Consider the following 14,548-nt stretch of genomic DNA (forward strand, 5'->3'; position numbering starts at 1 on the left):
AAATCTACCCAGAGGTAGAAAGAAAGCCCCTGGGTTCCATCCCTATTACCACCATAAATACATAAATAAATTGATAAATAAATAAAAGAAATATGGAGTAACCTACTTAGGACAGTTGGGAGCCCAGTGTGGGAGCGCATTCTCATAATCTCGGCACTCGGGAGGCTGAGACAGGAGGATCACCGTTCACAGCAGCCTCAGCTACTTGGTGAGGTCCTCTGCAACTTAGTGAGACTCTGTTTCAAAATAAAGAATAAAAAATAGGGCTGGGAGTGTAGTTCAGAGGTAGAATGCCCCTGGGTTCCATCCCCAGTCCCGCAGACACACACAGAAGACACTTGGGGTTCCTTGAGCCAGACCAGTGGTTGTTCATAACCTGTACCAGCTAATTAGTAGAGCCTGGGCCTCTTCTAGGGAGTCGCCTCGCTCACCTGTACCTCTAATCTTGGCTCCCTGTTCGCGCGTTCCTTGGCGGTCAAGGACACGTGAGTCGGGAGGTGAGGCGGGGCGAGACTGAGGGTGGGAGGAGGCTCTGAGCACACGCCTGATTTTAGGATGGAACTCCGATGTGTCATTGCGATTATCCGGCACGGGGATCGCACCCCCAAGCAGAAGATGAAGATGGAGGTGACACACCCGAGGTAGGAAGGACGTCCTCCCGGACTCATGGCCGTGGGCGGGGGCAGCGCTCAGGAGCTTTTTCTCCCTCCCCCAGGTTTTTTACTCTATTTGAGAAACATGGTGGATACAAGACAGGGAAGTTGAAGCTCAAGCGACCTGAGCAGCTCCAGGTAAGCGGGGGCCTGGCCTGGGGCGCAGAGGGAGACGGAGGGTGCGGGACTGAGGCGGGTGGCCAGGGCTTGCCTCCCACGTGCACGTCCTGCCGTGTCCTCCAGGAGGTGCTGGACATCACCAGGCTGCTATTGGCTGAACTGGAGAAGGAGCCGAGCGGGGAGATCGAGGAGAAGACCGGAAAGCTGGAGCAGCTCAAATCCGTGTTGGAGATGTGAGACGGGGCAGCCGCGGGCCGCAGGGAGGGCCGGTGCTGGGCAGCGCTAAGCTGCGGCTTTGTCCTCCAGGTACGGCCACTTCTCGGGCATCAACCGGAAGGTGCAGCTGACCTACTACCCGCACGGAGTGAAAGCTTCGAATGAGGGGCAAGGTAAGACAGAGTTCTTTCCATTACCACTCGGTCTCGCCCTTGAATCTGAACTTGGCCTCTCTGAAATGACCTTTGTGTCCTCAGAAGACCTAATGTTTATCATAGACTCCCAAACTTACTGACTTCCGCTGCTGGAAGCTTCCAGAGCTTCCCCTGCTCCCAGCTGCACCTGAGGCTCCTCGCCTCCCTGGTTCATTCTGGCATCTCCCTTGAGGGGCAGCATGCTGGCCTTGTGTCCCTGTGATTTCCTGTCCTGCCTGCTTACTGCCACCTGCTTGCTCAGATCCACAGAGGCAGGCGCTTGCCCCGTCTCTGCTGCTGGTGCTCAAGTGGGGTGGAGAGCTGACCCCGGATGGCCGTGTTCAGGCCGAGGAGCTGGGGCGAGCCTTTCGCTGCATGTACCCTGGAGGACAGGGTAAGTGGGCTTGGCGTGAGTACCTAGTGCGTTGGGAGAAGCTGGTAAGAGAACAGCTGGGGAAGCGAAGGGCCAGCGGCAGTGCAGAAGTAGAGGGCAGGAGCGTTGTCTCCCCACGGGTCCTGATCAGTGTCCCGGCCCTCTCCCTTGCCCCAGGTGACTATGCTGGCTTCCCTGGCTGTGGGCTGCTTCGCCTTCATAGCACTTTTCGCCACGACCTCAAGATCTACGCGTCTGACGAGGGCCGAGTCCAGATGACCGCTGCGGCCTTTGCCAAGGTGCGTGGTGCAGCCTCCCACGGTGCTAGCCTGTTACAGAGAGAAGCAGAGGGTTGGAGAACGAGCTGGGAAACACCAGGGTGCTCATGCGCCATCTCAGGAAGTCTCTGCTTGTGTGGAGAGGATCTAGAAGGTTGGAGTAGGCCCTGACTGCCGCCCTAGCTCTTCAAGCCCTCTCTCGTTGATCTCTGGATAACCTAGGTCTGAGAGGACTGGTCTGCAAGAGGAAGTAACAGCTCCTGGGCTTCCCTTGCAGGGCCTCCTGGCTCTAGAAGGGGAGCTGACACCCATTCTGGTACAAATGGTGAAGAGTGCCAACATGAACGGGCTCCTGGACAGCGACGGCGATTCCCTGAGCAGCTGCCAGCACCGGGTGAAGGCTCGGCTGCACCACATCTTGCAGCAGGATGCGCCCTTTGGCCCCGAAGACTATGATCAGGTCGGCGCTCCCTCTGTGCCCCAGAGTCCTCGATCCCACACCCTAGAATTCTAGATAATTGCCAGCAACGTAGTAGTACTCACTGCATGCTAGGCACTGTTGTAGGTATCCGTGTGCACCATCTCACGTAAGCCTTACTGTGGCCTTTTGAGATAAGTACATGGCCATATTTCTATTATCCATAATTTCAAAAATTAAAACATTTTTATAAGTTTGCATCAAGACTCATTTGGCAGACAAATCTGGCATGAACTGTCATAAGGCTATTTATAATCCTCATTTTTCCCACATAGTGTAAATAGTTAAGCATTTTGCTGCAGAAATATTGTGTTTGGTTAAGCCCTAGGGCTTGCTGGAGGCCTTATATGACACACGGCATGTGCACTGTTTTTTAATTAGTTAATTAGGTAATTAAATTTGCGGGTCTTGGGATGGACCCCAGGGGCATGCTACACACCCTGTCTGATTTTTTATTCTTTATTTTGAAACAGGGTGTCACTGAGTTACCCAGGACCTCACTAAGTAGCTGAGGCTGTCCGCAAACTGCGATCCTCCTGTCTCAGCCTCCCCAGTGCTGGGATTAAAAGCGTGCGCCGCCATGCCTGGCTATATGCACTGTTTTAACTAATAAAGTCCAAAAATTTTTTAGTTCCCAAACATGGCTGATCCCAAGGATCGTGAATAGAAGAATGTATCAATTACCTATTGTTATTTAAAAAGCTATCCCGAAACTCAGTCACTAAAACAACAGCCATTTTATTAGGGTCTCTCCTGAAATTGTATCAGTTGTTGACGGGGGGTTGGGACTCTCTGGAGGTTTGACTGGGATTCTGTGATGGCTGGCTCTCTCCTTTTTCACGCTCTCCTGTAATCTCAGGGCCTGTCCTCTCCACATATTTTCTTCCTGAGATCTTTCAAGCATGGCAGCTGGGCACCGGCAGAGCAGACCCTTCCCATCTTTCTTAAAGAATAGGCCCAGAGTTAGCACAGTTTGTAATTTTTTATACTTTTTTTTTTTTTTTTGGCGGGTCTGGGGATGGAACCCAGGGGCATTTGACCTCTGAGCTACACCCCCTGCCCTATTTTTTATTCTTTATTTTGAAACCGGGTCTCACTGAGTTGCAGAGGGCCTCACTAAATAGCTGAGGCTGTCCGCGAACCGTGATCCTCCAGGTCTCAGCCTCCCTAATGCTGGGATTACAAGCGTGCGCCACCACGCCCGGCTAATTTTTTATACTTTTATTGGTACATTGTAATTATGCATCATAGATTCAAAGTGATACATTCACACACACACACACACACACACACACACATAGCTTGGTGTATTTAATTGTGATTTTTATTGGCTAAGGAATCACAGGGCTAGCCCAGCCTCAGGGGAAGGGGAAGGAGTCAATTAACGGCCACCTGTAATCTACCACAAGCACTGTTGTATTGTACTGCTTTTCTCCCATTTTACAGACGAGGAAACCTAGGCTCCAAGAAATTTAAGCAACCTTTTCCAAGATCACATAGCTAATGTGAACTCCAGGAACCTAACTTGAGACCCAGGTTGTGAAGTGCTGTGTGTGTGTGCCTCAGGCTCAGTCAGAGCAGGCGCGTCACCCAGCGTGTTCATCCCTTCCCTGCATCTCCAGGCCACAGTTAGCCAGGCAGAGCTTTCCACCGGTCAACTCCTAATTTCTGATAGGTTCCTTAAAAATACATTTAGCTGTGTGTAGTTATGCATGCCTATAATTCCAGTGCTTGGGAGGCTGAGACGGGAGAATCACAGGTTTGAGATCAGCCTCAGCAATTGAGTGAGGTTCTGTTTCAAAATATAAAAATAAAAAGAGGACTAGGGGTGTGGCTCAGAGGTAGAATGCCTCTGAGTTCAATTCCCAGTACCACACACACACACACACACACACACACACACACACGTATATCTTGTAGCACCACCTAAACCCTTTAACTACACAGTTCAGTGATATTAGGTAGATTCACATTGTTGTTCTGATTGTTTTCTTTTCTGAGATGGGGTCTTGCTATGTTACCCAGGCTGTTTTCCAACTCTGGGCTCGAAGGATCTTCCCGCCTCAGCCTCCTGCGTGTCAGGACTGCAGGTGCATGCTCCCAGCTTCCTGAAGCTCTTAAATGAGCTGTGTGATTGAGCACGTTGCCTGCATTTGATGTGTTCTCCCCTGAGCGGGACTTGAGAGGGAGCTGGGCACAGTGGCACATACCTGTAATCCCAGTACTTGGGGGATGAGACAGGACCCAGTTTCAAAATAAAAAATAAGAAAGGGCCGGGGAGTAGCTCAGAGGTAGAACACCCTGGTTCCAGTCCCCAGTACAAGTGAATGGAGAAGGCATACGTGCATACCTAAAGCTTGAGAAGGGCAGAGTCTTGCTCTTTTCTTTTCCAATTCATTGTTCAAGGTCAAATCCAGAAACTCTAGGCATAGATTCCCAAAGTGGGCAATGTCGCCCCCTGGTGGGTACGGAAACAAAATCTAGATAGCAAAAAACCCAAATGTTGTCACTACATCATTTTTGTTATTTGCTTAAAGAAAGTAGATTTCTAGAGGGGCGCCGAGTAGTATATGTCTTTCTGAAAAGATGGTAGTGCACTCCGGAAGTTCAGGGGCCTCTGCTCCAGGGCAACCTCCCTTGCTTCATTCTGCTAGTCGGAGTGAAACCGGAGAGGCCGGGGTAGAATGTGCATTCCACCTGCCGTCTCCTCTTTTCTTTTTTTCTTTTTTCTTTTGCGGGTCTGGGGATGGAACCCAGGGGCATTTGACCTCCGAGCTAAACCTCCTGCCCTATTTTTTTTTATTCTTTATTTTGAAACAGGGTCTCAGTAAGTTGCGGAGGGCCTCACTAGGTAGCTGAGGCTGTCCGCGAAATGCAATCCTCCGGTCTCAGCCTCCCAAATGCTGGGATTACAAGCGTGCCCACCATGCCCGGCTTGTCTTTTCTTCCTCCCGTTCTTCACTGACTTTTGACTATCCCAACAGCTCAGGTTGGAACCCAGTTCTGAGGCAGCACACGTACCCGTTATAGGTCCAGGCGAGATAATGTTATCTCTAACACCTACTCATGAAAACATTCTGTGGTGCTTTTGATTTAATCTTATTCCTCAGCATTTTATTTCAGAGCCCTTTAAAAAGAATTTAGGTATGTTTTCTTTTCTCTGAGCCTCAGGGCTGCCCTCTTGGATGACTGTGTGCTGCAGCTGTCCCCTCCTCAGAAGGCCCTGGAGCTACTAGTATGCCCAGTAGCCCCAGAATACGCAGTGAAGTGAAGTGTGCCAGGAAATAGATCTGTACTGCAGGCAGTCTCTTCATAGACCCACGAGGACCTGGGCAGTCGGCTTGAGTCTGCCTGCTTTTCTTCTCCCGGTCCCTCCAGCTGGCTCCAACGGGTAGCACCTCCTTGCTCAACTCCATGACTATCATCCAGAACCCCGTGAAAGTCTGCGATCAGGTATTTGCCCTGATTGAAAACCTCACGTACCAGATCCGGGAGCGGATGCAGGACCCCAAGTCTGTCGGTGAGTATGACTGGATGTGTTCCCCAGGCACTCCTGCATCCTTGCCTGAGTGTCTGAGGCCAGGCGCCTCCCCTCTGCTTCCACTCCAGAGCGGCCCGGGTCTTTCTGTGCGGTCAAGCCCTTGGCCTCTCTGACTGCCACCTTCTTCCCAGACCTGCAGCTCTACCACAGTGAGACTCTGGAACTGATGCTGCAGCGCTGGAGCAAGCTGGAGCGTGACTTCAGACAGAAGAGCGGGCGCTACGACATCAGCAAGATCCCAGACATCTACGACTGTGTCAAGTACGACGTGCAGCACAACGGGCGCCTGGGGCTCCAGGGCACAGCGGAGCTGCTCCGACTCTCCAAGGCGCTGGCGGACGTGGTCATTCCCCAGGTTGTCTCATAAAAGGGAGCTAGCCCGGAGATGAGAGCCCTAGGGAAGGAAGGAGAGGAAGGCGGAAAGGGGGTGGGTGGAGAACACGGGGAGGAAGCCGAGAGAAGCGATTGGTTGTCGTTCCGACGGTCCACTCTGGCTCTGGGTGTATACAGGCGGCTGAGAGAGAAGCCACCTGGACAGGAAGGGTGAAGGATAGGAAAGACGGAAGATGCCCCGGGCCTGAGGCCTGAGCTGGGGCTGTCGGTACATGGGACACAGACTTCACTGAGGAACTCATTCCCGGCTCTGGTCCCTCAGGAGTATGGGATCAGTCGAGAGGAGAAGCTGGAAATTGCTGTGGGCTTCTGTCTGCCACTGTTGCGGAAGATCCTGCTCGACCTGCAGAGAACCCACGAGGATGAGTCTGTCAACAAGCTGCATCCCCTGTGAGGGAGGGCTGGGAGGTGCTGGGGGTGGGCGTGCGGGAACTCTGGGGAATCATGGCCGGGACAGCGTAGGGCACCAGGAAAGAAGGGATGCTGGGATGGAGAGAAGAGGAAACGTCTTCGAGGGAGGAGGAGGGAGTTTGCAGACGCTCAGAAAAAGAGTATCTGACTGTGCCATGTAACTGTCACCCCAGGTACTCCCGAGGAGTGCTCTCCCCAGGCCGCCATGTTCGAACACGTCTCTATTTCACCAGCGAGAGTCACGTCCACTCCCTGCTCAGTGTCTTCCGTTATGGGGGACTTCTTGATGTAAGGCTCCTCCCTTTCTTTTAGCCTTTGAACGTTTTTCTTCTGTTCTTCACCTCAATAACCTCCTCCTCTTCCTCTTACAATACTGAGGATTGACCCCAAGGCCTTGTACTGATTCCCAGGCCTTTTTATTTTTATTTTTTAATTTTATTTTGAGACAGGGTCTCACTAAGTTTCCCAAGCTGGCTTCAGACTTGGGATTCTCCTGCCTCAGCTTCCTGAGTAGCTGGGATTACAGGTGTGCACCACTACACTCAATCTTATGTCTCTTTTCTTTCTTTTCTTTCTGCTGTAAGCTCTCTCTGTCCCACTTGGCTCCCTGTGCATTTCCTGTCTCCCTGTCCTTGGGCCTTGGCTTACCTCTGTTTGTGTTTGGTAGGAGACCCAGGATGCACAATGGCAGCGAGCTTTGGCGTATCTTAGTGCCATCTCAGAGCTCAACTACATGACCCAGATTGTTATCATGCTTTATGAGGACAACACACGGGTGAGGAGCAAACAGGGTGGATGAGGAGAGGGCCCCTCCATTAAAAAAAAAACACACAAAACTTTTCTTATCCTAAGAATTTGTAGTCCAGTTAGGCCCGACACCTAGACACAGCATGGCCCAGAGCATCCAGGAGGTTCCTACTAGGACAGAAAATATGTTCTGGGCTGATGTTGAGCCAGAACAATAACCTGGAATGCAGATCTGGCATGGGGTTGGGACCGTGTTAGGAGTTTTTTTCCCTCGAATATGGTTATACCATCTTCACACAAAGAGCCTTTGATGTGCTGCTCTACGCACTGTAAGAAAGCTGAATTCTCGTGGGAGATGGATGGGAAGGGTTGTAGAACTGGAAGTCTAGCAGTCATGAGTGGGGGTGAGTCACGAAAGGTGGGGGTGAAGGGATGAGGAATCTAGAGCAGACCAGTTGCAGGGAAGGTAGCAGATCAGCCTCCGACGGACAAGACCCTGAGACCTCGTGCCTGGAGGCATCCTCCGAGTTGCTCTCTCGCCCTCCCTGGCTTCCCTCACCCATCTTCTTCCAACTCCCCTTGTCTGGCGATCCCCGTAGGACCCCTTGTCCGAGGAACGGTTCCACGTGGAGCTGCACTTCAGCCCTGGGGTGAAAGGCATGGAGGGAGAGGGCAGCGCCCCGACTGGCTGTGGATTCCGTCCAGCCTCCTCTGAGGTGGGTCAGAGCGCTGAGATTCCAGACTGAAGGCTGTAGGGGCCAGGAGATGGGAGGTAGTACAGGGGAGGAAAAGGGCCGGAGAGTCTGGGCCTGGGAGACTGGAGACCACAAGCACCTCTCTGTCTTCCTATTACTGAACAGAATGAGGAAATGAAGACAGACCAAGGAAGCGTAGAGAATCTGTGCCCAAAGAAGGCCTCAGATGAGCCAGACCGGGTGTCGCAGACTTCGCCGCAGCCTCCGGAGGGCCCTGGCCTCCCAAGGAGGTCACCCCTCACGCGTAACCGAAAGGCTGGCTCCATGGAGGTAGGAGGAGGGCCCTGGGAAGATCAAAGGCAGAGTACTCACAGGACAGTGTCTGTGTGTCCTCTGAACCCTCGGGGCCATGCTTGGGACCCGCTAGAGTTCCCGGCCCCTGGCTGACCTGCTTCACCTAACCTCTCTTTCATAGCTGATCTCCCAGTGGAGCTCTTGGAGCTGGTTGCTACTTCTGATAGTAAAGAGTTGGCAGTGAGGAGTGCCCAAGAGATGAGGGTTTTAAAAGATGAGATCCAGGAAGACACTAGATGAATTTATTTATTTTTATTTTTATTTTCTGGTGGTACTGGGAGTGGAACCCAGAGGCTTTCTACCTCTGGGCTATAATCCCAGACCTATTTTATATTTTATTCAGAAACAGGGTCTCACTAAGTTGCTGAGAGCCTCACTAAGTAGGTAAGGCTGGCTTCGAACCTGTGCGATCCTCCTAGCTCAGGCTTCCAAGCGCGGGGCTTCCAAGCGTGCGCCACCACGCCCGGCCACTAGATGAATTTGAACAGGCAGTTCTTTCAAAGGAGATGTAGCAGAAACAGCATGAGCTCTGGGTTAACATCCCAGTGTGCTTCTTAGATGCGGTGTGACCTTGCCTAGGAAACCCAACTTCTCTAATATGAGAAATTTCTACTTCATTAAACAGTAAATGTAGTAAGGATACAATCAATATGAAAGGCTAGGCGTTCTCCATCCCCTTGTTGCTCTGGTAACATTATAGCTCAGATATGAGCAGATACCCGGCACTTGAATCCCATTATGGCAATCTGTACCATCATCACCTAAGGAAAGGACTCAGTTTGTCTGTCTTTCTCTCTTTCTCTCCTCATGAGGAGGTTATCTGCCTGGGCCTGTGTTCTGCTATTCTTAGAGTCTGTCTCGAGTTTGGTTCTGATTGTCAAGTCTGGAGGAAGGAGTTGTTACTCATTTTACATTGTGTCCAGCCACTTGTCCTGGGTTTTTATTTTGGCCTTTTCTGGAAACACTACCTCCCTAGTCGGCTCCAGTCATATTCTTCTTGATGCCATGATTTTTCCCTTCCAGGGACTCTGACTGATTTCAATACTTCTCTGACCCCCAGGAATCTGTTGATCTGGCTCTGTGCCAGGTTTCTATCTTAGAGGAATTAATTTTGTTTTTTTCCATTTTAGGGATACCTTGGAAGAATCTCTAACTGGCTTTCATAGGTTCATCCAGAGGTTTACAGTTCAGATTTTGCAGAAAGCTGAGAAGAAAAAAAACAGTCTCTTTTTCATCCTTTACTTCTTGGTTATTTTAAGGTGAAATTGATACCAAGAATATGAGTTTTTTAAAGGTGGGATATGCGTTGTTTTCTCTTTGAGGCATAGGTATAACTTGGTGTCCATAGTTTTCTGCATGTACTACAGGCTCGTGTGATGTAAATGCAGTGGACAGAGGACATGTCATCGTCCACCAGTTAGCCGCTCTCCGCCTCATGTCCCCGCGTCCACGTGGGCTGCTGCCCCTGGACTGTTGGCCTCGTCCCCTCTTCTTCCGGCCTAAGCGCAGGAGACGCGGCAGAGGAGAGTTCTCCGTATATCTTCTTTCAGACTTGATGGGATAGACTTCTTTCAGGAAGCTTCCTCTCAGTCCCATTCCTTCTTTTCAGTTGCTATCATTGTGTAGACCCTGGCTTACCCAGGATGATGCCCCAGGGTACGTAGGTCATGAGCCTTATAATGTTAGCATTTCCCCCCTGCTCTCTGGGTCTTGGACTGTCTTATCCTTCTCTGTGACATCCTTCCCCCATCCTTTTTGTCCTCTCATATTTTCGAGCACTTCCTCTCCAGCCCTCCAGTTGGCTCTGCCCTTTGGGCACTGGGGTTTTGGGAAACTGAGGGTTAAAGGAGCCATGACCGGCTTTCCACCCGGTCTGATTGCAGGTCATGAACATGCAGTGCACGGGGAACCTGGACCTGATCCCCTTGAGGGGACGGCGCCGCCGGAGGTCAGGAGACCTCCCCCGGCCTGCCCCAGCCATCGGCCTACAGCCCCGGGCTGTGTCCACCACTCACCTGGCGTCCTGCACACAGGTGTCCCTCCCTGCCTCGCCTTCCTTTCCTGCCTCTGTGTCTGCCTTTGGGACCTAGGGATGCAGAACACTCTCCATCCAGATGGGATGTGTGTTGGGGGTGTGACTGGCCCTCGGGGCATTTGAAGACATTGGTTTCATGGATCCAGGAGTGAAATAGCTGAAGGGAAAGGCTTCTGGGTTTAGATAAGAAGCCTAGCACGCCGCAGTAGCCACGGATGTTCCATGGGAAGAAGAAAGGGTGGCCAGACTTTATTTGTAAATGAGCCTCCGTGATTGGTTTTCTGAGTCCTGGGGAGGGACAGATAAGATTGGGGAGCCCCATTTTATGAGACCTAGAAAGAGTTGAACCGTGATTTCTCAGATTTGGGGTGGGAGGGCTATGAGGACAGGAATCCTGGAGATGGAAGTGACTTCTAACACGGAAGGGTTCCCTGGGCGTCCCCCTCTGCAAGGTGCTCTCCGTTCCCTCTTGGTTCCTCTTCCCTGTAAAAATCCTGTGGTTCTTCCAAGCTTACTGACACTGCTTGGCTTTGGAAAGGCAAGAATTCAGGACTTGGTTTTTATACTTTTGGCGCAAGGTGGCAGAGTCACAATGTGGCCTTTTCTCTGCAGGTGCTTTCTGAGACCTCGGCCTCGAGGCCTGGTGGCTACCGGCTCTTCTCATCTTCTCGGCCACCCACGGAGATAAAGCAGAGTGGCCTAGGTATGGTTTTCCAGCACCTCTCACGTATTGTTGGCAAGGGTCGTCTGTCTGTTACTTAGAGTTTTATTGTGGGAAATCTATGTCGTGGGAGTTGGGATCATCCAGTCAGGAACTGTCAGGAGGGGTAAGGAGAACAAAGTGGGAGAAGCCACTGTTAAGTGTAAATTTGGATTTCAGATGATTGTTTCCATCCGTTTTGGTTTCTCCACCATCCCCCTTTGCCCTGGCTGAATGGCATTTTTCTGGCTTTCCCTCTCATTCCTTATCTGTCCCTCCAGTCTATCTCAGACCTTAGGGGACAGTGGAGACTCTGAACCTTCAGAGTTATCAGTGGCAGAGCTGTACAGAGAGGTACTTGTGACCCCGTAATCGTCGTATTCCTCGTATGGAGGACTCGTGCTGTGTCTTCCTCTGAAACTTGTGTTTTCACTTTCTGCTTCCCCTCCTCCCTCCCATCCTAATCCTATAACTTTTTCCCTTTCCTTTTGGAAGATTGAGGGACAAATCTGAGACTGGTGTAGTGGCAGAGGCTTCTCTCAGGACTTTGAGGGACTGTGTCTTGATTTTTTGATCTCTGGAGAGGGATGGAGACCATCATTCAACCTTTTCTAAGAACACAGACGGCAGGAAGGACCAAGCATCCGAGGGTATTGTATTCCTTGGGAGGGGCCGTCTCTGAACACAGTACCATGTGAGCCAGTGACTAAACGTGTAGATCACAGATGACCGTGGGGTCTGCACTCATTCCCTGTGCTTTTAAACACTTGTCCTATTTACTCTCTATGTAAATCCTCCAGTTTTTTTTTCTTTTACCTTGGTACAGAGTACCTAATTTCTTGGCTCCAAATGATCGGCATTTGGATCAGCAAGGGAGAGAAAGTTTTGATAACTTTCCAGGATAGTTTTATGAGAGTCGGTTGCCTTTTAGAGCCCTGAAGTAAGGGAGACAGCTTGGGGCATGAGAAATAAATGGCAAGTGTAAAATATGAACTTCTCTTCCCAGAAGCCCCAGTAAACAGTAGGTTTCAGATAGATGGAAGAAGCGGCTAGGTGTGTCTGGCCCAGCCAAGTGGGAGTGATGTCAAGAGTGGGCAGAGGTGTGGACACAGAACTGGTTGACAGATGGTGGAGTGAAGGTAGAGACCACCCTCTGAGGTGACTAGAGGGCTGGGCGGAGCAGGTTGGAGGCCGAGCCAGAAAATCATCCGATGGAGGAAATAAATGTAGGACAAAGCTTGGGGTGGTCTGGGCTAGAGCCAGCTAGTTTTAGCTACTCTAAAGAAAAGCAGACATATGTAGCAACCCTGTTCCTCTCTGAGCACACATTCCAGAGCCTCTTTGCGCATGAAAAGTGGAGGACGTTGCTGCATAGGAAGCCCTGAATTCCAGAGTGGAGATCATTAGCCATCTGAATTTCTGATTTCTCTGATGGCCCTAAAGTCCTGGGACTCTTTAAGATCATGGTCTCTTTTCTGTGACCTCAAGGGAAACTTGCCTTCTCTGTATACTATCCATTTCCCCTGTGAGTGTCCCCAGCCAAACCCAAGGTCTTGGCTAAGGTGGATTTGGAAGTAGAAGGGCAAATGCCAAGAGCATGGGTCAGTCTTATCTCTTCTTGGCAACTCTGTTTTCATAAAAGGGACCATGGAGTTCCAACCCTACTCTCAATCAAATATTGGGGACAGTGACTGGCCTGATTTAGTCTCTCCAGAGATTCTTTGAGTTTCATTTACTCTTCTGATTGGCAATAGAATTCTCTTTGCTTTCTTTGAATTTATGTGTGGGGCATCTGGCTTTGATCATAGGGCTTCCAAGACAATAAACATTGTTGTCTCCTGCTTCCCTTCTTAGTAGGGTGCTCAGCACATAATAAGTGGGCTCTACATATAATCAGTCAACTTTACATAACTTGACTTCAGAAACCATGTTGTTTCCTCTATGAAAGATAATTACTTCTGCCGGGCGTGGTGGCGCACACTTATAATCCCTGCGCTTGGGAGGCGGAGACAGGAGGATCAGGCAGGCTCGAAGTCAGCCTCGCTGGCTTAAGAGACCCTGTTTCCAAATAAAAATATAAAATAGGTCTGGGAGTGTAGCCCGGAGATAGAAGGGGTTCCAGGAACCCTAGTACCACCAAAAAAAGAAGAAAAAAAAAAAAAAAAGAAAATTATTTCTTTCCTGACTGAATACATTTGGTCCCTAGAGTCAAAAGACTTGGATTCTAGTCCACTTTGGCTCCTAACGTACGGTGTGACCTTGAGAAAAGGTCACCCCTTTTATATCTGCTTCATCTCTAAACTGAGGAAGTTGAGCTGGATGGTCTCTAGGACCCTTCCAGCCTTAAAAATTCAGTAGGTCTCATACTTTCATTCCCAGGAAAGGTAAACAGGCCTGAAGGGAGGGTACATTGGATGAAGAATTCAGAAAGAATTGAAAGGTTACTAGCTAAGTGCTCTAAACCCATCCTTTAGTTCCAGTCAAAGTTTTTTCTTTTCAGACTGACCAGGGACTAGATTTCTGGGTTTTTCAGATCCCACATCCAGGGTAAAGGGCACCGTATTAAACTTAGGGGGAGCTTGAAGGCTCTTCCTATGCTAGCATTTCTGAGAGCCTCCTGCAGAGCAGTCTGTCTCTTTCAGTAGCCTGAATCCCCTAATCTGACTAACCCTGTATGTGTAGTGGCCGAGCGTCTCTGCCATGTAGCTCTTGGGAACAGTCCCTACTTTGCTTGCTGGGTGTGGCTGTGGACAGTGGCGAGCGCTGCTTGGTTACATGGAATGTCCACGTGGCAGTGGCTCTGAATGGCTGTGTGTGTCTCCATGTTGTCCGGTGAAGTTGTGTGTACTCCGTGTACAGCTTGGTGTGGCTACTAACGCGCTCCCGGCCTTGCAGGCTCACAGTGCACAGGGCTGTTCAGCACCACGGTGCTGGGCGGCTCCTCCAGCGCTCCGAATCTCCAGGACTACGCCCGCAGCCATGGCAAAAAGCTCGCGCCCGCCAGTCTGAAGCACCGAGATGGTATGTGGGTGGGTTATGGGGGGAAGGAATCTTTTTTTCCCTTTCACTTATTTCCCAGCAAGGACACAGCTCCAGGACTCTTCATGCTTAAGATGGTGCTGACAGTGGCACTCTAACAGGTTTTCATCATCAGTAAGAGACAGAAGAAGGAAGCAGGACCCCTTCCACCCTTCCATTTGCATCCCTCTCACCATACAAATACTACTTATTTATGCTTATCCCTTCATAATCCCAGCTACAGCCTTGCTGCATCAATTCGTACTCTTTCCTGGATTTGGGCCTGTAGCGTGAGAACCCAGAGAACAGTCCAGGTCGGGAAAAGTGCAGTTACTCTTGAGT

General features: G+C 50.5%; 1 protein-coding gene across 2 annotated transcripts in view; it reads left to right on the plus strand.

The window, feature by feature from the left end:
• PPIP5K1 (diphosphoinositol pentakisphosphate kinase 1) overlaps positions 1 to 14,548 on the plus strand; it is a gene marked incomplete at both ends in the record, with an annotated part of 36,013 nt that overhangs the window by 7,869 nt on the left and 13,596 nt on the right. For both annotated transcript variants that reach the window (XM_080707974.1, XM_080707975.1), the window contains 17 exons: positions 555 to 641; positions 716 to 791; positions 897 to 1,006; positions 1,080 to 1,162; positions 1,446 to 1,577; positions 1,734 to 1,855; positions 2,112 to 2,294; positions 5,691 to 5,832; positions 5,985 to 6,208; positions 6,509 to 6,636; positions 6,831 to 6,945; positions 7,325 to 7,432; positions 8,004 to 8,120; positions 8,265 to 8,429; positions 10,337 to 10,486; positions 11,101 to 11,191; positions 14,084 to 14,209. In XM_080707974.1, coding sequence (XP_080564100.1) covers positions 555 to 641; positions 716 to 791; positions 897 to 1,006; positions 1,080 to 1,162; positions 1,446 to 1,577; positions 1,734 to 1,855; positions 2,112 to 2,294; positions 5,691 to 5,832; positions 5,985 to 6,208; positions 6,509 to 6,636; positions 6,831 to 6,945; positions 7,325 to 7,432; positions 8,004 to 8,120; positions 8,265 to 8,429; positions 10,337 to 10,486; positions 11,101 to 11,191; positions 14,084 to 14,209 — 2,159 coding nt within the window. The remainder of the gene's footprint in view (positions 1 to 554; positions 642 to 715; positions 792 to 896; positions 1,007 to 1,079; positions 1,163 to 1,445; positions 1,578 to 1,733; positions 1,856 to 2,111; positions 2,295 to 5,690; positions 5,833 to 5,984; positions 6,209 to 6,508; positions 6,637 to 6,830; positions 6,946 to 7,324; positions 7,433 to 8,003; positions 8,121 to 8,264; positions 8,430 to 10,336; positions 10,487 to 11,100; positions 11,192 to 14,083; positions 14,210 to 14,548) is intronic.

This window comes from Muscardinus avellanarius (genome assembly GCF_963383645.1).
Source record: "Muscardinus avellanarius genome assembly, chromosome: 12".
Classification (NCBI taxonomy): domain Eukaryota; kingdom Metazoa; phylum Chordata; class Mammalia; order Rodentia; family Gliridae; genus Muscardinus; species Muscardinus avellanarius.